Source organism: Manis javanica, chromosome 1 (assembly GCF_040802235.1).
Source record: "Manis javanica isolate MJ-LG chromosome 1, MJ_LKY, whole genome shotgun sequence".
Taxonomy (NCBI): Eukaryota; Metazoa; Chordata; class Mammalia; order Pholidota; family Manidae; genus Manis; species Manis javanica.
Window position 1 is genome coordinate 28,900,754 of NC_133156.1, and position 24,116 is coordinate 28,924,869.

Sequence of the window (24,116 nt, forward strand, 5' to 3'; positions counted from 1 at the left end):
AGCAAAGTTGCAGGAGACAAAATTAATACATAGAAATCTTGCATTCATATACAATAATGATGAATTAGGAGAAAGAAATCAGGAAATCAATTCCATTCACAACTGAATCAAAAAGAATAAAATACCTAGGAACAAGCCTAAACAAGGAAGTAAAAGACATATACCATGAAACTACAAGACACTCATTAGAGAAATTAAAGATACCAATAAATGGAAACATGCACGGTGCTTATGAATAGGAAGAATTAATATTGTCAAAATGGCCATACTGCCTGAAGCAATGTACAGATTCAATGCTATCCCTATCAAAATACCAACAGCATTCTTCAATGAACTAGAACTAATGGTTCTAAAATTCATATGGAACCACCAAAGACCCCAAATAGCCAAAGCAATCCTGAGAAGGAAGAATAAAACAGTGGGGATCTTGCTTCCCAACTTCAAGCTCTACTACAAAGCCACAATAATCAAGACAATTTGGTACTGGCACAAGAACAGACCCACAGACCAGTGGAACGGAATTGAGAGGCCAGATATTAACCTAAACATATATTCTCAATTAATATATGATAAAGGAGTCATGGATACACAATGGGGAAATGACAGCCTCTTGAACAGCTGGTGTTGGCAAAACTGGACAGCTACACGTAAGAGAATGAAACTAGATCATTGTCTAACCCCATACACAAAAATAAATTCAAAATGGATCAAAGACTGGAATGTAAGTTATGAAACCATAAAACCCTTAGAAGAAAACATAGGCAAAAAATCTCTTGGACATAAACATGAGCAACTTCTTCATGAACATATCTCCCCGGGCAAGGGAAACAAAAGCAAAAATGAACAAGTGGGACTATATCAAACTATAAAGGACACCATCAGAAGAACAAAAAGACATTCTACAGTATGGGAGAATATACTTATAAATGACATATCTGATAAGGGGTTGACATCCAAATTATATAAAGAGCTCACACACCTCAACAAACAAAAAGCAAATAAGCCAATTAAAAAATGGGCAGAGGAGAAAAAAAAGAATGCAGCAGCCCAGTTTGAAAAAGACATATGCACCCCTATGTTTATCGCAGCAGTATTTACAATAGCCAAGAAATGGAAGCAACCTAAATGTCCATCAGTAGATGAATGCATAAAGAAGATGTGGTACATATACACAATGGAATATTATTCAGTCATAAGAGGAAAACAAACCCTACCATTTGCTACAACATGGATGGAGCTAGAGGGTATTATGCTCAGTGAAATAAGCCAGGTGGAGAAAGACAAGTACCAAATTATTTCACTCATCTGTGGAGTATAAGAACAAAGCAAAAACTGAAGGAACAAAACAGCAGCAGACTCACAGAACCCAAGAATGGATTAACAGTTACCAAAGGGAAAGGGACTGGGGAGGATGAGTGGGGAGGGAGGGATAAGGGGGAAAAGGGGACATTATGATTAGCACATACAATGTAGCGGGGGGCATCTGGAAGGCAATTTAACACAGAGAAGACAAGTAGTGATTCTATAGCATCTTACTACCCTGACGGACAGTTACTATAATGGAGTATGTAGTGGGGACTTGATAATGTGGGGAGTCTAGTAACCATAATGTTGTTCATGAAATTGTACATTAATGATAGCAAAAAAAAAAATAACTAGTTGTTAAGTGGAAGGAAAGGAACTTTGGGGAAATGAATTACTTCATATGAGCTAGGCAGATCAGACACAAATATGGACATTAAGAAGGCATACTAAAAAGCAGAAAGAGAGGATGGCTTGAGTAGACCAAAAAGTTCACAATAGCAAAATTGTGAAGACACAGCCACAATCAATAGGCACAAATAAATAGAATAAATAGGAGAAAATGGACATGTTGGGATATGTATTAGTATTTTATCAGTCACTCAGAAATGGCAGTTGTATAGTGGTCCAGTTATTGAAGATCAGAAATGAGTCTGATGAAAAGATACTGTCATTATTACAATAGCCATCATTTATTGCATGGGTCCCACATGCAAGGCATTGTTTGAAGTATTTTCCATGCATTTAATATTTACAATCCCAAGAAATAGGTATTATTAATATCCATATTTTATCCTCATATGAGGACAGAGAGTTGGTTAACTTGTCCTGTAGAAGGTGGTGTCTACAGTCATTACTATAAGTGAGGGTGTTAGCTTCACCAATGGCTGATTCTCCTTGTATGATATTCAGGAATCGTGAAATCCTACTGGAAATAATTTCATTATAGTGGTTTCTGTGGCTGCTATTGCATCATGTAGATCCTGCTTTACTCATGGGGAGACACATATTCTGTTAGAAGAGAAATCCTGCTCCCCAGGTTTGTTCTCCTTCTTGAGTCAGTTGACTTTGATGCTGAGCTTTTATGCTGTAATTGTTCCTGGGAATCTGAACAGTGCAGCTGAGGCACAGTGGACCTGGAGCAGGAAGACTTGGCATACAGGGCCTGCCCTAGGGCTTGGACAGGTCACCTGCCACCATGGAGGCCGTCAGCAGCAAGCTTAGATCAGGACTTTGGTTCATCATCAGTTCTGCCTCACAGATGGTGAAAGACTGTGCAAGTTAATGTCAGCAACCCAACCCCACTGCTCTGGACTGGACTGTATCCTCCCAATTCATATGTTGAAGCCTTAACCCCCAGTGTGAGTATAATTGGAGTTTGGGCCTACAGGGAGGTTCTTATGGTTAAATGAGGTCATAAGCATAGAGCCTCATCCAATATAACTGATGTCTTTCTAAGAAGAGGAAGATAAATTAGAGATCTCTCTCTCCATACATGCACAGAGAAGAGGCCATGTGAAGACACAGTGAGAAGGCAGCTACTTACAAGCCCAGAAGAGAGACAGGCCTCACTGATCATCAACCTGAATGGCACTTTGATCTTGGACTTCTAGCCTCCTGAACAGTGAGAAGATAAATCTGTTGTTTGAACCACCCAGTCTCTGGTATTTTGTTATGGCAGCTCTAGATGATTAATAAACCTGCCAAGCCTGCTTTCTTACCAGGTGGGGACTAATGATAATACATGCTCATAGCCGCTGTCTGCTCATGTGTTCTAAGAAAGGCCATGTAAAAAGCTGAGGGTAGTGCCTCGTGCACAGTAAAAGCCTGATGATTTTCAGTTATGTTATTAATACTGAAATGTAGTTTCTTCCCCAGTATCCTGGATATGACAGTCCTACTTCCCGCACAGTAGTTATGGGGCTGCAATGACACCTGTGTTTCTTAAGTCTTCCTTCCCTGACAACAGTCCAACAGGAGAGAGTGCACACACCCACCTGGGGACAGGGGCATGACAAGAAAGGTCTGCTGGAATTTAATTAGTAGTTTAAAACCTATACATGCTGAAGTTACTATACAAGAAGATATGTCAAAGAAATAATCAATCTTCCCATGTTTTCTTCCGCCTGCTTCTATAGCTTTTCTTCTTCCTTCCTAATTACAACCCTTAAATAGAATTCGTGCCTCATATCGAATTTACCGTGTACCACAATTCTTCCAAGTGGTAAAGATACCTCAAGACAAATGCTGGGCATAGAGGCCACAGGGCATAAATATGCAAAGAAGTAAAAAACTAACCTTTTCAAACAATAAGGCTTCTCTCTCACTTACCAACTTTACATTTCCCTGTATGGCCCTGGAAAATGACTGGTTAGCCAGAGACGGGTAAGATTCCTCAAGGGAGGAACAACCTAACACAGGCACAGTCGCAGGGGGGCCATCAGGTGAGGAATTGGGGATCAACAGAGGTGAGGCTTAGTACCCCCTCCCCCCGGTTCTGAGAGAAATCTGCTGCATCCATGGATGTTTTATTGCCCTTGTCTAGCTTGGATTAACACATAGTCTACAGGCACACACCTGATCATCTACATTTGCTCTCTTACAACACTAAACTATGTTTTGTACCTTTATCTTGCATCTACCTACCACTTCAGCATTTTATTAAAAATAATAATAATAAAGAGAGAAATGTGGTATCCACATATAAATCAAGTATAAAAATCAAACGAATATTCATATTTGAACTGTTTATAGTTCATAATGCATGATCAAAACTGAAAGTTTCTGTGATGACTGCCCTTGTACTATTCACCATGTAACTTATTCACTATGTAAGAATTTGTTCTCCATGTAAGAACTTGTTCATTATGCTTCAGAAGATTGGAGACTGACGAAAATTAGGCTTGGGGTGGATTAATGATTATACATTGAGCATTGAGTCCCCTATACAAAATTTTATGGTTGTTAACAACCATTTGATCAAAAAATAGGAGAGAAGCCCTCACAAAAAAATAAATAAATAAATAAATAAAAATAAAAAAAGAAAGGTCTGCTGGAATGATTTTTGAAGTCTCATGTTTTATCTTAAAAACACATATGCATCTTGCACTATAATTCATATATAGTCATGTTTGCTTTAATTCATAAGATGTTGGCCATAATTTATTGGGTAGACAATTTACAATCTAGATAGAAACTTGGTATTGTGCGCCTCAACCACGTGACCATTTTACTCGAATTTTGAGAAGGCCTTTGCAGGTCACAAAGAACTGTCCTGATGTGAAGAATTAGTAGATTCTTTTTTAAAAATCAACATTGCAATTAATCAATTTTGGGTGCACCATAAAGTGTCTTTCATATTACTAATTAACTAACTGAACCAACTGCTGTTAGTGAGCTTCTACTGTGTGCCAGCAGAGCAACCACACAGATGCATTCCCAGCCTTCCAGAAGCTTACAATCAGGCAGGCAGGACACCAAACACACAACCCAATAAGTAACTCTTTGAGTTATGGCACATCGTGACAAGCGTTGTAAAGGAAGTATGCTTTGAAAGCCTGCAGCAGGGGAGATGGTAAGAGCCCTCGAACATTCTGAGTACCAACAGATTCCTGGGGAGTCCAGCTTCCTAGGAAGAGTGCTCTGGAGGCAGCCTCCTTAGGTGAGGTGTTAGTTATTATGCTTTTAAAGCTCAGTCAATTATTGTCACCCTTGGTTCGTCTAAGGAGGGTATTGTTTCCACAAGTCTGGGAAGGCTAGGTATGGATTTTTATACTGGGGACCAGACAGGGTGATATTTGACAACTTTCAGGGAGGTGATGGACTTGGGAGCAGCGCTCTTTGCCTTAGATGTATGATGTGGGAGATGGGAACATAGGCCTGAAGGGGCATTAGAGGTGCCTCCTTTATCTTCCTGTATTTCTTCCCTAGTGAGCGTGTATGCACTTTGCAAACTTGACCAGGTGTCAGTTAACAGGTGAGAACCGCTCTACAGATCACAGTCTTAGTGCCCGAAGAGCCAACCAGAAGCCCCGTCCGTTTCCTGCCTGCCCTTCCAGGCCCTGAGAGGAGGAGGTGTCTACAGTATTTTGTTGGGATGGGGTGGGTGGGGACATTGTATACATCATTGTCATGTTGGACTGGAAGCCAGCGGTTCCCTACAGAACTTCTGCCTGGCTTTGCGTGTACTAGGAGTGCAGGGGAGCTTATGCCCAAAGTTGCTCATGTGCTCATCCCTGCCACCAGCCCTCCTGTAGCTTCCACATCCCCAGTCCGTGCGTGTTTCCTTCCTGGGGGCCTCAGCACAGCAGAGGCAGATGGAAGAAAGGTGTAAAATTATTGTAGGGAGGGGGAGGGACTGTCACAACAGCAACAATGCTTCAGGAATGTTGGCACAGCACTCAAGCACTCACAAGTACATTCACACCTGCTATCTGTCTGGCTCTCAGAGGCAGGCGCTGATCCCCAGCCTTAGACTCTGCCTCCCATTTCTTTACAGACACATGCCGTTTGAGATGTCTAGGCCTTTTCTATACCACGGTCCCAAGGAAGGCTGAACTCTTTCCTCATGTCAATTCCAATTTCTGCAAGCCCTCACCACTTCTGTGAAATTTCTATCAAACACACTCTGAAAGAGTCGGGGCAGGAAGGGGCTGCAGAGACCATCTAGTCCAATTTAGCCACTAGCCCAGAGAAGAGAAGGGACTGAGCTTAGGCCACGCAGCCTGTCGGGAACCCAGCGGGGCTCAGACACCTGAGGGCCAACACGCACCCGCACACTGCCCGCATTCTCCCAATGCTGTACATAGCTGCAAACTTCGCCCTCCTGGGGCTTCTCACGGGCGCACAGTGGGTGCTCTAAGTCGGGGTGTTTGGGAGTGTAACCTGTCACCCTTATTTTACCCTTCCTGCGGGGAATGGGTGGGAGGAGCTCGCCATTCTCAGGGATCCTGTAGGGGATTCTTCGACAAAGTTAAGACTCTAGTACGCACACTGGAGGCGACTCAGCCCCGGGACTGAGGGACCGGCACACGCGGGCTGCCCTGGCAGGGGGCACCTGTGCCCAGAGCACCGGCCTTTCCACAGCCTGCTCGCGCGTACCCTCTGACCGCTGCCCGGCCCCCACCCCACCGACACCGCTCCGCCGCCTCCCTCCTCCACCTCTCGGGACGCTCGCGCCCCGCGGCAGCCAAGTTCCGGCGCCGCTCTTACCCCGGCTTTGGTCCATGGCGCCGGCGGATCCTCGTGTCACGCAGGGCGCAGTGGCCCCAGTGGGGCCGGCGGCGGGGGGCGCACTGCGCACTCCAGCCCAGGCCGCGGGAGCGCCCCCCTCGCGTCTCCTCCCCTGGACAGGATGCTCGCCTGGCGCCCCCGCCCCTCCACACGGCTCCCGGAATAGAAGCGGAGCACGCCTCTCTCCTGGCGCGGCCGTCCGGTGTCCCCCGTCCCGCGCACGCCCGCGCCACGCCCTGCCTTCCGCACACTCCCCGCGCTCCTTCTGCTGGGGGCCGCCGCGCTGCCACTCTGACCCGGACCCGGGCGCTGTTCAGCTGCATCTGCACTCAGCTAGCGAAGGGGGCTTACTGCCACCTGCCAGCCCATTTCATCTTCAGATAGCCGAGACTGTTGACAAAGTGTTTTTGCTTTTTTCCGATGGAATCAAACCCTCTCTCCCTGCAGCTGCCACGCATTTCCTGGCTTTGGGCTTATCTTCAACAGGGCCCTCCTGAGTACCTTCTAGTGCCAGCTGGTGGACCAGGTACTATGCTGCTGCAACATCAGTAATGGTATGAAAGAAGAGTTAAATAATAATAAAGATCTTGAGAAAACAGGATTGCTAAAAGGTGGGCAATGGCTGAGACACTTCCAACTTTTGATGTTCCCACACTGTGTATTAAAACGTGAAGAAACGCCAAAAAGGAGTAATAAAAATTGCAGAAATGAATCCTTTAGCATGCAAAATACAATGCAATGTAATAGTACTCTTCAGATAATTACAGAACATAGAAACAAAATATTACTATGGCCAGTAGGGACCAGAAATAGGATTTAAGTTTCAAGTTGTATGAAGAATGTCAGTTTCTTTCATGCTATTAGTATCTCTCTGTGAAAACAGGTATAACTCCTTCAGAGACAATGCTTGATGCCTAAATTGAAGGCCCTTTACAAAGTGAAGTCCAAGCCCAGCTGTCCTTCTAGACACCCTCTTCCCCAAGATGGGTCAGGTCACGGTTTTCCTTTCTGACTAGGCCACTCCTTTAACTCAGAACATTCTGGCACTGGGAACACCTACCTTGTGTAAAGGCAGAGAGACAAGAAAGGTCCTGGGAACAGCATCCTGCACTTTCCCAGACTGGGAATATTTTGGGCAAGCTGAAATGAACACTCTTTGCAAAATTGCATGGGGGTAGTTTGTTTAGTGTGTATGTGTATGAGCATGTAGAAGAAATGTGTAGTGAAAAAAATGGTACTTGGATCTGAAAACGTGTGAGCTCTTGCTCTATTTACTAAGTGCATAACTTTCAGTCTATGAAGCCTGCCTGCTCATCTGTGTTGTGGGAAACTTCATTCTGACCTCAGAGAGCAAATGAAATGATGATACAGATCCACTTTATAAACCATAAATAGCTATAAAATGTGAGCCATTATTATTTTCCAAGTTCTTCTTTGTTCCTGCCCTCTTTTCCAATTTGAAAAGGTCAGTTTAAATTCTGAAGCAGACAACCAACAATTTACCAGTGGATTAAGTTCCAAAAGCTCACTGTTTGAACTCAGAAACCCTTGGACTCAAAGCTGTAAATTGTAGTTAAGTTCCCAGGCTAACCCATTAATACTTTTTAAAACATAATATTTCACTTAAAATAATTTTAACAAAGACAGATGGAGACTTTGGTAGATTTTTAAAAGAACTTCCAAAACTTTCAAGTGCTTGAAATTGAAACAGAAAAGTCAGAAGGGATAAGGAGAATTTGCACATATCTGTGGAATAATTTATGGAGTGTAATCTACTAAGCTGTGGTCTTGGAAAGACGTAAAGATGAGAGAACATGGTCTGTGCCCAGTACTACTAAGGATTAACGAAAAGAAGCAACTAGCTGTTCTGGTTTAATTACCCATAATGCCCACTAGGTGGCACTGTTGACTGAATTGACTACAGCTTGGTTGCTTTCAGTAATGGAATGAGATGAATGAGGCAGCTGTGTTTTAAACAAGGAATAACTCTATATATTTCAGTTTTCAGTTTACTTTCAGGCTTACAGTGTGGTGTGGGTGAGGCTGAGGGTAAGGAGTGAGGACGCACGGGTAGAGTGAGGATGAGGGTGAGAGTGAGGATTAGGCTGCAGGTTAAGCATTCTAATTCCCAGCATGATGAGCAGAATGCTTACCTATAACATGGAACATCTGGCATACCACCCATACCCCTTGCCTGTTGTAGGAAAGTGATTAAAAGGCAGCCTATGAGCAGGTCCCAGGCAGGAAACTCACTCTCCAGGGCCAGGCAGGAAACAAATGGCTTTCTCTATGAGCCCTATGAGTCATGGTAGCCCAAGCACAAATAGGGGACTTTGATCTGTGTTCCACTTTCTCTAATGCTGCCAGGCCCATCACTACCCACTGCTCAAAGGTCCACATGCACAACTGAGGCCCCGGGCCCTAATCAGTGAAAGTGATGTCCTACCATACAGCCTGTTTCCAGGAAACAGTTGTCACAGTCACCTCTGTGACATCATGGATGTATAACAACACTGGTGCTCATGCAAGTCATCTGGAGCAGAAGTGCTTCCCATCTGAAGCATCCCCTGCAGAGCCCTAGAAGCTGAATTTTCCCAGATGGCAAACATCAGGGGTTCACTCCCACATACAGAGAGCCCTGCCATGGTGCATCTAAAGGTGTGAAACCCCATCACAAGTTTCACACCCCCTGCATCCATCCAGCCTCACAGGCCTCTATTCCCCTGGGTCCTGGTCAGGGATCAGGATGAAATTCAAGGATATGCTCTCAGGGTTCTGATGGGTGCTGGGTTAGTTTTTGGATTTGTTCAGGGATTTGTGTTGGGGTTCATGTGTCGGATTCATGCTCAGGGGTCAGACTTGGGGTGGGCTTCATTTGCAGTGGTTAGGTGTTGGGTTTCTCTTCAGGACTTCACAGTGCAGAATCAGGTTTAGGGTTCAGCCTTGTGGGTTCAGGGTTTCTGGGTTAGGCTCTCGGTGGCAGGGTGCAGGCAAGGGTTAAGGTTTAGGGTTGAAGTTAATATTCAGGGTAGTTTTGATTGTTAGGGTTAGGGCTAAAGGTTAGGGTCAGGGTTAGGTTTAGGGCGAGGATTAAAGTGATGTGTGGGTGAGGGTTGGTGTATGGGTTAGGGTAAGAGTTAGGATTAGGGATAGCGTTAGGCAGTTTTAGAATGAGGGGAATCAGTTAATGGAGAAGACTCCCTCCCAGGTAACTTACACATGATATTGTCACTGAGATGAAATTACAACGTGGAGTCCCCTTAACCACAGGAAACTAAACGAGTCAGTTGTGGGTCATGGTGGTGATGATCTTCTGTGGTGGGTTATGGTTGCATCTTGAATTAGTGTTTGATAAGGGTTAGATTTAATGTGGAGTTATGTGTTGTTTAGAGTTAAAGTAGTGGTTTAAGTTAAGGAACGGTAAAGTCTTTCTGTCAGTTAACAGTGAAGATCAAATGAGGATGAGGTTAGGGTTCAGGGCAAGGCTTTGGGTCGGGTAAGGGTTAGTTGTAGCATGAAATTATGGCTTTGCTTAGAGTTAGCTTAAGGGGTTAGGGTTAGTGTCAGGGTTCAGTTTAGCTCCATGTCATCAGTGAGGTGTGGGTGAGGCTTAGGGTGAGGGGTGAAGGGTGATGCTTAGGGTGAGGGTGAGGAGTGATCTTCAGGCAACCACTCCCATACCCATCTTCCCAAGGGTAGTGCTGGGCTCAGAGAGCTGCCATTTGGCATTTTTCTGGAGCCCCTGCTTTTCTAGGAATGTGGCTACTGTACAGCACAGGAGCAGGACTCACACTCAAAAGGGTCAAGAAGGACCTGATTTACTTTCTCTATCAGCCATGTGGCTTACCACCACACACCACACAAGAACACACCCCAAACACACCAGAGAAAACACACACACCATACCACACCACACAATCACCACAGACCCTACCATCAAAACACATGCCAAACACATCACACACATCACATACCACAGACACCACAAATGGCACACCGCACACTACACACAACCAACACACCACACCAAACAACACACAATACCACACACCAAAAACAGCACCACACAACACACACCACACACCTCAAAACTCCACACACATCACACTGCATATGCAATGCAAAACACACGACACACACTACAGACACAACACCCCAAACACATGCCATACAACACATACCACACATGACACACTGCAAATACAACATAAAACACATACCAAAACATGACACACACATCACCACAAACACAACAGCCAACACACCACAATGTCACACACACAACAAACTGCAGCACCCCCCCCAAACACCACACATGACACACCACATATGCAACACAAAACACATGCAACACACTGCACACATCAACAGACACAACACTCAACACATATGCCACACACCACACAAGACACACACAATATCACACACATGACACATTGAAAATACAACACAAAACACACACAACACACAAAAACCACACCACATGCACCCCAACACACATGACAGTCCACACATACAACACACCACCCACATCACCACAGGCACAACACCCAACACACCTGCCACACAACATATGCAATGTAAAATAAACCACCCACTCCTCCACAACACACAAAACCCACACCATATGCACTCTAACAAAACACACACATGACACTCCACACTACAACATACCACCCATATCACCACAGACACAACACCCAACACATGTGCCACAGAACACACACAATGTCACCCACACCACACACCAAAACACAAGGCAAAAAAACCATACCATGTGCAACACAACAGTTGTGTGTGTGTTTCATGCATGTGGGCTGTGTGTGTTTGTGAGTGTGTGTTGTGTTTTGTGTGTTGTGTGTGTACTGTGTTTCTGTAGTGTTGTATAGTGCATGTTGTGCTGTGCATGTGTGTTGTGTGTTTTGTGTTGCATTGTGTGTTGCATTTTGTGATACATTGTGTGCATTATGTGTTGTGATTATTGTGTTCTGGTGTTTTGTATTTGTGTGTTGTGTGCAGTTGTGTTTTGTGTGTTGTGTGTTGTATGTTTGTGAGTTGTGTTTTTGTGTTGTGTGTGATTGTGTGTGTTGTGTGGGGGGGTTGTGTGTGGTTTTGTGTGTTGTGTATTGTGTGATGTTTCTGTTGTGTTTGCTGTGTGTTTGGTGCTTGGTGTCTGTTGTGTCGGTTTCTGTTTGGTGTGTGTTGGGTGTGTGGTTGTGTGTTTGTGTAGGTTGTGAAGGGTGTGTTGTGTGGGTGGTTGTGTGTTTGCATTGTGTGTGAGTGTTGTGTGTTGTGTGTAGTGGGTGTTGTGTGTGAAGTGTGGTTTGTGTTTGTGTAGTGTGCTGTGTGTGATGTGTTGTGTTTGTGCGAATGTTGTATTTACTGTGTTGCTTTGAATGTGTGCCTTTGTGGTTGTGTGCTGTGTGCGTTGTGTGTTTTGCATGTTGTTTGTTGTGCGGTTGTGTTGTGCATTGTGTTTTGTGTGTGTGTTGCATGTTGTGTGTTGTGTGTGTGCTGTTGGGCCTGTTTTGTGTTTTTGTGTTTGTGGTTAGTTGTGTGTTTTGTGTTGTATACTGTGTGTTGTGAGTGTTGTGTGTGTGTGGTTGTGTGTTGTATGTGTTGTATTGTGTGTGTTGTGTGAGTGTTGCTTGGTTGTGTTGTATGTCATGTTTGTTGTGTTGTGTTGTGTTGTGTTTTTTGTGTATTTTTGTGTGTGGTGTTGTGTTGTATGCGTTGTGTGTGTTTGTGTTTTCTGTGTGTTGTGTGTGGTTTGTGCTGTGTGTTGTTTGGATTTTTTTGTTTTTGTGTTGTGTGTGGTTATGTGTTTTGTGCGTGTGGCTATTTGTGTGTGTGTGGTTGTGTGTGTGTTGTGTACTGTGTTTTGTGTTTTGTGTGCTATGCTTTGTGTGTTGTATGTTGTGTTGTGTGTGATGTTTTGAAGTGCATGTTGAGTGTTGTGTGGTTGTATGTGTGGTATGTGTTGTTTTAGGTGTTTTGTCTTGTGCATATGGTTGTGTGTTCTGTGTTTGTGCTAGTGTGTGTGTGTGATTGTGTGTGTTGTGTGTTGTTTGCTGTGTGTGGTTCTGTATGTTGTGTGTGTGGTCCTCTGTGTTGTGTTGTGTGTTGTGTTGCACTGTGTGTAGTGGGTTTGGTGTGTGTTTTATGGTGGTTGTGTGTTTGTGTGATTGTGTTATGTTTGTGTGGTTGTGTGTGTTGTGTGTTGTGCCTGTGGTTGTGTGATGTGTGTTGTGTGTGTTTTGTTTTGTGTGAGTTGTGTGTGTGTGGTTGTGTGTTCTCCTGGCAGACGTGCCACATTTTAAAAGTGCTGTGTAACTGGGCTTTAGCAAATGTATTTTGTTCCTGCTCTCTGCAGAGGGGTCTACTTGCCCAGCCCTTTCTTGGGGGAGGACTCTCTTCTCCTTTGTCTCTGGGTGAGAAAGACTGGAGGGGAGGCACTGCTGGGCCAGTAGGAGGGAGAGCCCCTTGATTCCCTACCTGGGAGAGGCCTGGCACAGACCTGGAGAGGGGAGGCTGTGAAGGGGTTACTGGAGAGAGCCAGCAGACTGGGGTGCTTCAGAAAGCCGAGGCAGTGGCACACACTGCCCAGGGAGGGATAGGGGAATGGAGAGAATTTGGGAGTCCAAGGCTCTGAGTTAGGAAGGGAAGCCTGGCCTCTCCTGCCTTTCCAGGAACATGGCTATGGGTGTGGGCTCAGCCCATGTGGGTCCATCTCCTGTGCAGAAGCAGCTGAAGTGCTGTGAATGCAGCAAGTGGATGGAGTCTCCTAGAATGAATGCATTGCATTCTATTTCCTCCTTTAATTCTGTTAATATTTGTTTCACATATGTTGACGCTCCTGTATTAGGTGCATAGATATTTATAATGGTTATATCCTCTTGTTGGACTGAACCCTTTATGATTATGTAATGTCCTTCTTGATCTCTTATTACTTTCTTTGTTCTGAAGTCTATTTTGTCTGATAGAAGTACTGCAACACCTGCTTTTTTCTCCCTATTGTTTGCATGAACTATCTTTTTCCATCCCTTGACTTTTAGTCTGTGCATGTCTTTGGGTTTGAGGTGAGTCTCTTGTAAGCAGCATATAGATGGGTCTTGCTTTTTTATCCATTCTATTACTCTGTGTCTTTTGATTGGTGCATTCAGTCCATTTACATTTAGGGTGATTATTGAAAGATATGTAGTTATTGCCATTGCAGGCTTTAGATTCGTGGTTATCAAAGGTTCAAGGGTAGCTTCTTTACTATCTAACCGTCTAACTTAACTCTCTTATTAAGCTATTATAAACATAGTCTGATGATTATTTCTCTCCCTTATTCCTCCTCCTCCATTCTTTATATGTTAGGTGTTTTATTCTGTACTCTTTTGTGTTTCCTTTGACTGCATTTGTGAGTAGTTGATTTTATTTTTTGCCTTTAGTTAGTATTTGGTTGGTCTGCTCTCTTTGCTGTGATTTTATTTTCTATGGTGACATCTATTTAGCCTTAGGAGTGCTTCCATCTAGAGCAGTCCATTTAAAATACCCTGTAGAGGTGGTTTGTGGGAGGCAAATTCCCTCAACTTTTGCTTGTCTGGGAATTGTTTAATCTCTCCTTCATATTTAAATGAGTTGTGCTGGATACAGTATTCTTGGTTCAAGTCCCTTCTGTTTCATTGCATTAAATATATCATGCCATTCTCTTCTGGCCTAGAGGGTTTCTGTTGAGAAGTCTGATGATAGCCTGATGGTTTTTCCTTTGTAGGTGACCTTTTTTCTTTCTCTGGCTGCCTTTAATACTCTGTCCTTGTCCTTGATCTTTGCCATTTTAATTATTATGTGTCTTGGTGTTGTCCTCCGTGGGTCCCTTCTGTTGGGGATCCTGTGTACTTCCATGGTCTGAATGGTTATTTCCTCCCCCAGTTTGGGGAAGTTTTCAGCAATTATTTCTTCAAAGACACTTCCTATCCCTTTTACTCTCTCTTCTTCTTCTGGTACCCCTATAATGTGGATATTGATCTGTTTGGGTTGGTCACACAGTTCTCTTCATATTCTTTCATTCCTGGAGATCCTTTTATCTCTCTCTGCGTCAGCTTCTCTGTGTTCCTGTTCTCTGATTTCTATTCCATTAATGGCCTCTTACACCTGATCTAGTCTGCTCTTAAGTCCTTTCAGAGATTATTTTATTTCTGTATTCTCCCTCCCAACTTGATCCTTTAGCTCTTGCATATTTCTCTACAGGTCCATCAGCATGGTTATGACCTTTATTTTGAATTATTTTTCAGGAAGATTGGTTAACTCTATCTCCCCAGGCCCTCTCTTGGGGGTTGTCTGGGTAATTCTGGACTGGACCAAATTCTTCTGCCTTTTCATGGTGATAGAGGTAGCTGTAGGCAGGTAGCATGTGTGTCAGCTGGGAGAACAAAGTCCCTTCATGTTTGCTGGTCGCCTTGCCCTCCTCCGCTGCCTGTGTCAGTTACCTGCACTCTTGGAGCAGCCTCTGGGTTAATCCCCTAAGCTGCTGTGGGTGGGGTTGCCATAAGGGTAGCCCAGAGCCCTGCAGGGAGTGGCAGGCCCACTGGGTGTGCTCCCCTGAGAGAATGGCGCCCCTTCGCGCCTTGCCTGTTTCCTCTGCCTGTGCTGGGCAGCTGTGCATTGGTGGCAGCCTCTGGGTCTGGCCCGGGTAGCTATGCATCAGGAGGAGATTCTGGGTGGTTGCTGTGGGCATGGCTGCTCTCCAGCTGCTCTGCCGCTGTGGCGGGGCTGAGCCAGAGGGGCAACGACTGGCAGGCTGCTTATTGCTGTGAAAGGCTTCAGGGCTGCATTGCCTCCTAGGGGGCTGGGGTGCCTGAAGTTCCCCGGGATTCCCAGCTGCTGGGCTGAGTGTGCCAGGACGCTTCCATCCAGTTGTGAGGCCCCTGTCCCTTTAAGACTTTCAAAGAGCCCTCGCTTTTCTTTTGTCCCAGGGGGACTGGCTGTGGGGACCCGTGCTTGCAGATTTTACTTTTCCGTTTCCCTAGTATCCAGCACCCCATGCATGCACTGTGTGTCTGGGCTCTGGCGCAGATGGCTGGGGCTGGGTGCTCAGCAGTCCTGGGCTCCCTCTCCCTCCCAGCTCCGACTCCTCTCCTCCTGCTGGGAGCTGGGGTTGGGGGGGGCGCTTGGGTCCCCATTCGTGAGGTGCTGGGTTCTCACAGGTGTGGATGTAGCCTGGCTGTTGTACTGTATCCTCTGGTCTCTCTTTTAGGACTAGTGGTATTTGTTGTATTTTCAAAAATATATATGGTTTTGGGAGGAGATTTCTGCTGCCCTACTCACGCTGCCATCTTGGCTTCTCTCAGCAAGTGGACAGAGAAGGTGTCCCCCAAACTCCAGCACTGGCATTTAAAAGTCCAGACTTGCTCGTGACATCACCTAGTTCTCCTCTTGGTCACCAGAGGCAGCAGCCAGTGGGTAATGTGGGTTCTGTTACTAAGAAAATGGGACCAGTTGCTTAGACATTCTTTGTGCTCTTCAATGTTAACAGTCTCTCCATTAAATTAAAATTACAGGTCTGGGAAATTTCTCCCCTAACTACACCATGATTGTCCTTCCTTCTGAACACTCAGACAGACATGAAGTGACTCCAGTGGGAGTGGGGCTCCCGTTGCTGCTGGAGACACTGTGGTTGGGAGCCCCCTCCTCCCTGGCAGGGGTTTTCCAAGGCTGACCCCTGGGAGGAGCTGAGCCCCTTATGGAGCTGAGGCCGTGAGACACACACTGAAGCTGTCAAGCTGTGCTGACTCCAGGAACTGTGTTCTCTGCAGACCCCTGTGTGGCAGGCTGGGTGCAAGTGGTGGCTGCTTTTCCCTTTGCATGCCAGGGGATTGGAGAGGGGCTGATCTAAAACAGACCCTAAAGCATCTCTCTTCCACCCCTGCCACATGTCCTTAGGGAGGAGGGCCACCTCTGCCTTGGCATATGCTGGAAGTGTTGACTTCCATCCTCTGGAAACACATCCTCTTTGGCTCAGGTCAGTGCTATGACTAGGAAGGAACTGGGGTGCGAGTGGGGAGCTGTGTGCCTCCTCTCGTGGAAACTCAGGTTCCCATCTGTATTATGGGCATGTGGGGACCCCAGTCCTGGAGAGGGCTGGACCTGTTGGCCCAGTGACATAAGTTTGAAGCTGGGAGGCAGGGGCCCTGAGCCCTAACTACTCATCCTGGCCTCAGTTTCTCCACCTGGTTAACAGTAGAGACCAAGCTCTGAGTCTTTCCTCCCATAGCCTCCTGAGAACAACTTCTGGTCTAATTGTGAACTTTTTTCTGGCTCTCAGGCTGGATCCATAACTAGGTGCTCCAGTGAAGTGGAGCTTGGGCTCAGCACATTCCCATGACAGCCCTGCTTTTCACTCTAGGAAGGAAGTGAATTCTTTGCCAGGTATCAGGAAAAGATGGCAGGTTCCTAAAGACACAGTGGAATTAAGGGGGTAGGAAACTGGTCTACAAAATAGCCACACTTTGTAGACCACTGTGTTGGGTTTTGCAGTGGTTCCCATGGAGGTCAGGACCAGTGTGTCAGGATTATGTGCAATATGGCCTGTGACCGTCATTACATATCACTGTCCCCAGAGCCCTGTGAGCACTTGGGTTTGAGTGTGCAAGCTGCTGTTGGTCTCTGACATTTCTGGGCACAGAGAAAGTGCTCACTAAAAAAATAAGTGAATTTCCTGCCCTTTAGAAGGGAATTGAGAATTATCTGTCTGTTCTGTGTGAAAGATTCATAGGGGAAAAAGTGATTCTCTTCAGAAAGAGAGATTTTGAATGACTCTAGGGGATTTGGCTAGGGGACCTGGGAACTCACCCTTTTGCAGGGCAGCCCAGTCTGCCTGGCATGTGTCATCTTAATTAGAAGAGGTGGGAACTGAGCCTTCTGATTCTGTGCAGGTGTAGTACCGGGTGCAGCATTTTTATGTGAAGTTGTGCTTGTTGACTGTACAAAATATAAAATAGGGAAACATTAACTGTACATCAAATACAGAAATTTAATCAGGTAACATATCATCCCTATGTAGTAGATAAAGGTACTCTTATTTCTATTGTAATCTGAATTTTAAGACTATGAAAAATGGTTAAACAGTGTGTCAGATAAGTGTAATCATAGTAACTCCAGGAAAATTGATGTTTAAATTCACATTCTAACTACTTCAGATTTAAGAAAATTCTAAAAGTACTTGTACTGGGAGTTTTTAGCTGAATGTAACAGAATATGCAGCAGAAATAGCTGTACTGGATGGACACATTCAATCCCAGTTCATGAGTCCAGGGGAAGGAAATTGTGGAGCTGGTTCAGCAAGCAGTCACCCAGCTCCTTTCCCTCAACCTATCCCAGCCTTTGGACTTCATGTCACAGAATGGCTATGACAGCTCCAGGCATCACATCCTTAAGCAGCCATATATGAAAGCAGAAAAGGAAATCTGTCTAAAGTTCTAATGAGGAGAGACACCTGATGTCCTCTCCCTCACTGTAGCCAAGATGTGTCACATACCCTCTTCCTGTGTTCATCCTTGAATGGGATCACCAGGCCTGCTGGCAAGCTGGTGACAGGATGGCATTCATGACCATCACCAGGCTCCCTTTCCTACCTTATTACTGTCCTCTGAGTTGGGCACAGGGCTCCTCCCTCCCTCCACCATGGCTGCAGCTCCCAGAGAACTGTCACAGCCTCTTTCTTCCCATCCACACTTTTCCTAAAGTGAAGACCAGAGCTGTTTGCCTGAGGCACCTTGGAGCCTCCCTCTTGCCGACAGGATAGACTGCCCCCTCCAAGGCATGCCTGCAAAACCCTTGGGGTCTGAACCCCTCCCCTCACAGCCTCCCTGCCAGCAGGCTCTGCCCTCCACAGACAGCCCCAATTCCCCTCCGGGCCAGGACCCTCCTTGCCACTGAAGCTTTTCTGCTGCTCCTGTGTGAAAAGACAGTTCCTCTACCACATAGCCAGGATGACTGAAATGTGATTTTCCCTATAGAGGTGCACTTGTGCTGAATTTATATGTAGCCCCCAAGTCTCCTTGGAGACACAATGCATTTATTGCAAGCACAGTTGGTCAGGGAAGTAAGTCTGAGACTGCTGGTGAGAAAGGAAGCTTCTCATTTCAGTCATAAAGTTGATCAAATACTGGTTTTTCCTTCATCATGAGAATTTACAATAATCACATTTCATGAATAAATATACTTGAGTGAAAGCCACTTGTACACATCCAGCATGGGATGAGGGGGCCGCTGCCTATATTTTGCTCCAGCTTTGACCTTCTCAGCACCAGTGACCCTATGATCTTCCCCATTTTCCTATCGCTACAATGTCTGTTGCTCTAATGGAGCACGTGCCTAAGTGGGGATAACAACAGACTGTGCAGGGTTCATTTGTTGACTGAAACACCACTAGAGTGGCCGGGGTGAAGGAGGTGAGAGCACAGCCTTGTTCAGAGGGCGCAGCAGGATGCCCTGCCAGTGTCTGCCACAGTGGAGTGTAGCCACTAATGACTCCATCGCCATATGCTGCTCTCAGACTCCACTTAGTGGAAATGCACAGGTATGTGTACCGTGAAGTGTGTCCAAGGTGGGTGGCAGCCCCTGGAACTGGTCAGAGCAGCAGTTAGACATGAGCAGAAGGGGAAAAGGGAGGGTGGCGGACCACCCAGTCTCCACCTGGAGACCACCCTGTCTCCCTCAGACCAGCCCCTTTTGTGGTTCGGCATCAACTGGTAAGTGAAAGACATGGTCACTGGGACCTCCCCGAATTTGGAGTATGGGCAGCTAAGGAGGACCTGGTCTACTAATAACCCTGAGGCCATTATAATGTCATTATAGTATCACTTACATTGCCATTTTGGCCCCACCCTCAATTTAGCCTTGGCGCTCAGGGGAAAAACTAGGAACACAAACTTGCACAAAGAGGCTGAAGGGGACGAACCAAGGTAGATCTGAAGGATGATGTAAGAATGACAAATGGGGGGAGGAAACCAAATAAGCCTCCATAAAAAGACTATTCTGTATTTGAAGCATACTTTCCTTTCACTTTGCTAAATAATAAGCCCTTTGTGACTTTAGCCCTCTATCAGATCTCATGTCTGAATTCTTTCCTTCAAGAAGACAAGAACTGAGGTGCTGCGCATGCCACTGCCTGGCAGCAGTAACCCTCCCACACCTGCTGGTATCAGCACCACGGCATGCTACTGCAACAGAGTGTCACACAGCACTGAATGGCACTGACCACACACAGCTCAGGCCACTCACACAACGGTGATGCTCAGAGAACAAAGCCATGCAAGTCCATGCAAGTGATGCTCCAGTCAAGCCAACCTACTCTGTGCTTGTGGGTGGGCTCAGCAGAGGTGACACTGTGGCTCCTGGGGGATGAGAGCATCTTTTCTAGACCTTAGCACACAGATGTTTACTCTGTCAAGTTCATGAAGCTGCATATGACTACGTAAACTTTTTTTTATTTTATTAAAGTTTGCTTTTTAAAAGAGCAGTTCTACTAAAACCAAACCAGCATCTGATCCCTTTGGGCCATCAGCATCACCTGGAGAGGACTGGGCACTGGCTGATGGCTGCACTAGGTCCCTATTGTGCCCACACACCAGGGTGGTGGAGGACTACTCAGGTCATCTGGCTTCCAGTGGCAGGACAAGGTGTGAGGCTGATGTGACTCTGAGCCTGCACCCTTTGTCCACACTGAGCCCCTGGGCACAGCACTGGCTCCAGCAGAGACACTGGATACCCACCTTGAGCAACCTGACCTCAGCACAGCACTTCTTACCCAAGCGCTCTGGTGCAGGCCAGCCTGTGGCTGATAACTTTAGATCTCACTCCAGCCTGTGCAAAAATTGGCAGGACACAATTGCTGTATCGGAAACCTAACCTGATTCAGAACCTTGGCATCAAAAACACTACTATGTAAATCAAAAGCATTTCAGCTAGTGAGAGGGAGTCTATCCTAGGCGAGCCTGCCCAGTGGTGGCCTCATTGCGTAATCTTCCCATGAGGTCTCCCCACCAGGAAACTACTCCTCAGCATGACAAACGTACTAAAAAAGGAACACAGGGTGCTGGGCCAAATCCCTGTAAGAGGTGGAGTCAGCTCGAGCTCGTAGTAGCCTTGCTTGTACTTTCAAGTGACGTGTGCTTACAGCACAGGGCCTCTCCCCCAGCAATGGTAAAATGGCTGCCCCTCCTCCCTTTCCTGCTGGAGCAGAAAGACTCACGGGGGATAAGCCGCCGCGGCGGTCCTCGGACGGGGCCACAGGTCAGCGCAAGAAATGAGCACATCCTGTCTGGAGCAGCAGCAGCTCTGAGTCAAACCCCCCACTCCCTGCTGTAGCCTCGCCCGAGGACTCCACAGACAGCCTCTCACACTCAGTGTGGCTGCACCTTCTGCTGTCACACTGGGCTGTGGGTGACTGCTGTCACTGTGGGACACACAGCCCAGCACAGAAGCACTACCTATACCATTTTAATTGTTAAGGAACCAGAAGGCATCTGACACGAGTTTTCCTTCTTCCTAAAGGGCAGCAGACATTTTCACATCAGTGATCAACACTGAGAATGAGCCCGAGACCCCAAGTAATCGGGGCCCCGGCTGGGGGCCACCATCAGGGTGGGGAGGGGCTGCTGTAACAAGCAGATGCCTGAGCCTCACGTTAAACCTGCCTTGAACCAGACCTGTGGTTTGCCTGGGGTGAGGAGGGCAGGAATGTGCATTGTAAAAGCTCCCTCAGTGCTCCCTGTGGCACCCACATCAAGACCCACTAGCTGGCACCTCTCAGCTCTGAGCTGCTGCCCCAGCTGACAGGTCTCCTGTCCACTACCCAGCAGCCCTTGCTGGAAGCAGCAGCTGTCCCAAAGTGCTGGGAAGGCAGACAAGCTGCTCATTCTGCAGGTAGCTGCTGTAGCATCCACTACCTGAGAAGACACAGAAGGCCTAAGAAGCACTCCCAGAGGAGAAACAGAGGAGAAAGCCACAAAGGCCGAGGCCAGGGCCAGACCCCCGCAGCAAGTGAGTCCCACCCCTAGACCACTTTAAATTTCACTGAAGGAAAAAGTAAACCTACCTAAATGGAGCTCAATACACTACTCTTGACTGGACGACACAATTAGGAAGATGTCAATTCTCCCAAGTTAAATCTGTAGATGCAAGCAATCCAATCAAAATCCCACTGGCATATTTAAAAACAGAACTTGAAAACCTGGGTTTGAAGCTCACATGAAAAACAGAGTGCACAGCCAATGTTGTAAGTGAACGGCGCCTTACAGCCTTCAGAGCCAAGCCCATGCTGCAGGCGCTGGAGGGCGGGGTGCCAGGGCCCGCACAAACAAACAAGGCAGAAGGACTGGCATGAGGCAGACCCTTCTCCATGTGTGCAAGCAGGGAACATATGTGCACCAGGCCCCCTGGCCCACTCTGCGAGCACACGTTGTGCACATGTACTTGGTTTTTCTCAGCTTGAGTTGCTCTGCATTTCAGTTTTTTTATACATATTTTTATATTAAGTGAGAAGGAGTATTTCTTTAGAGTACATTCCTAGAAGAGAATCTGGGATTGAGGTGTGCATGTGTATAACTGCAATGGAATGATGGCGGCTGATGACATGCTGATCAGTGGGAGTCCCTGACTCCAGCCCATGCTCACTGGTGTCTGCTATTGTGGTTTCCTTATGGCCTTTGCTCAGCTTTCCATGGAGATCGCTGCTTACAACTTCACAGAAAACTTCTATTTTGACTGTGAGCTCACTTTCCGCTATAGGTGTTTTCTCCGCACCTGCCGCTGTTCTCAACCTTGCTTTTGGCACCATTTCCCATACAAAACCTTCACATTTCACATGGTCAGATCTGTCCATCTCTGGTTCCTAGTGCAATGACTTGCTTATTAGGAAGCCTTTCCTTAGTTATCCTTGTTTCCTAAACCTGGTGAGTCACAGACAACTCTAACAGCAGAAGGCGCTGTTCACTTTCCTCTCCAGTCCTGCAGACAACTTCTGGTGCAGGGTAAGGGGAGGGCTGTGACCTGGGATGGTGATGCATGGAGCGTTTTAGGAAGGCTGGAGCCCAGCACTCAAGATGACTAAGGGTGTGAGATGACAAAGCCAGAAATGGACATCTGTCATTGCTTAATAGTTTGTGTATATCATTGATTTTTGGCATCAAGGGTTAAAAATAGAGCAAGCCTCAAACATAAGGCATCTTATAACTACAGCAGCCCCTGAGCTCTGATGAGCAGGAGAGATACAAACATCAGGCTGGGCATTTGAAATTTCCTGGCAGGCAAAGTAAGAGGCAGGCCTGGGGACAGGTGCTCTACGTCCTGACTTCCAGATTTGTATGCAAAAGTCTGCACAGGTCCCCTCAGACGGACAGCCCCACATGGCCCTCACATGCTCTGCTGAGACACACCCACTGCTCTGAGGCACCACGACCACCTGCTAATAGGAAGGTGACAGGATGCAGCCACACAGCTCTTGGCCAGCTCCATGGGTGTGGGACGTCGGTGGCAGGAACCAGCAACTGCATCAGGTGCCAGACCACTGCACATAGGCTCAGCCAGTGTGCGCACCCGGCAATCATCTTCTCCTGCCTTTGATGGGAAAATTCCTGAAAAATCCCTCCAAGGATAAGTTCTCCTAAGTCAAAAATCGAATGAACTTGCATGCATTCCTGAATAGCAAAATAAACATCCACTTACTTGTATTAACAAAACCCCACATCCTATTAAAATGGGCACAATTATGTCAAAAGTTAACATTAGTTACGACACAAACTGAGGGTATTCTCTTTTTATTAAACATCTATAATAAAGCTGTTTGCCTGCCTCACTGATCCCCTTATCAGGTATTCAGCACAGGACACCTACAGCTACCCTAACAGATAAAACTGACTGCAACAGGTCCCCTCTACAGAACCTTACTAGTTCTTCATTTTAAAAGGTTTAAGCCGAATATAAAGGCAGACGGAGCAGCGGCCACGATGCCGCGGGGCCGCGCCCCAAAGGACGCTCTCACTATCATAGCCCTCCGCGCTGGAGGGGAGGCGGCCGCACGGCCACAACAGCCGGGCTCTGGGCCTCGCAGGGCTCTCCGGGCTTACACGGGAGCGTTTCAGAGCATTACTGGTTCGAGAAAAATATCAAGGCAGAACTGTGGTCCGTGAGCACAGCCCACGAACCAGCGTACCAATCTGCTGGGACAGGCGGCCGAGGACAGGAGCGCCAAGGCTCCCGCCCGGGGCAGACATCCACCTCGCACCCCCACGGCTGCTCCCGACATCAGCACAGACAACGCAAGAGAACCCAGCACTCCAGACCCTGTATCAGCAGAAGCGTGAGGATGAAAGTGCCTGACTCTGCCCGAGCCGTCCTGCTTCTCCCACGGCGGCCACATGGCTGGGTGTCCATCACCCCGAAGGCCCCATCTCCACGGGGTGAAGGAAACGCTCCAGGACCGAGACTGGGGGTCGCCACGCTGGAGATTCCATGAGAGGGAGAAAGGCAAGTCAAAGCATGTGGTTAAAAAGGCATTTCCAGTAAAGGAAAAATACCGTCCCTGTAAGGGAGTG

At 46.7% G+C, this 24,116-nt stretch overlaps 2 protein-coding genes across 11 annotated transcripts in view; both read right to left on the minus strand.

Annotated features, from left to right (window-relative positions):
* Positions 1 to 6,953, minus strand: part of AFAP1L1 (actin filament associated protein 1 like 1) — an 88,821-nt gene extending 81,868 nt beyond the window's left edge. For 3 of the 9 annotated variants that reach the window (XR_012128973.1, XR_012128972.1, XR_012128974.1), the window contains exon 1: positions 6,514 to 6,945. Coding sequence is in view for 4 of the 9 variants with exons in the window: in XM_073230910.1 (XP_073087011.1) it covers positions 6,514 to 6,529 (16 nt within the window). In the remaining 5 variants the exon portion in view is untranslated. Of the gene's footprint in view, positions 1 to 6,513 lie in introns of all 9 variants that reach the window. The other 6 variants (XR_012128976.1, XR_012128975.1, XM_073230910.1 and 3 more) reach the window with 6 other exon arrangements.
* A 16,403-nt stretch (positions 6,954 to 23,356) lies between these two features.
* Positions 23,357 to 24,116, minus strand: part of LOC118967569 (kelch domain-containing protein 4-like) — a 35,645-nt gene continuing 34,885 nt past the window's right edge. For both annotated transcript variants that reach the window (XR_012129042.1, XM_036994110.2), the window contains one exon: positions 23,357 to 24,022. Coding sequence is in view for 1 of the 2 variants with exons in the window: in XM_036994110.2 (XP_036850005.1) it covers positions 23,955 to 24,022 (68 nt within the window). In the remaining variant the exon portion in view is untranslated. The remainder of the gene's footprint in view (positions 24,023 to 24,116) is intronic.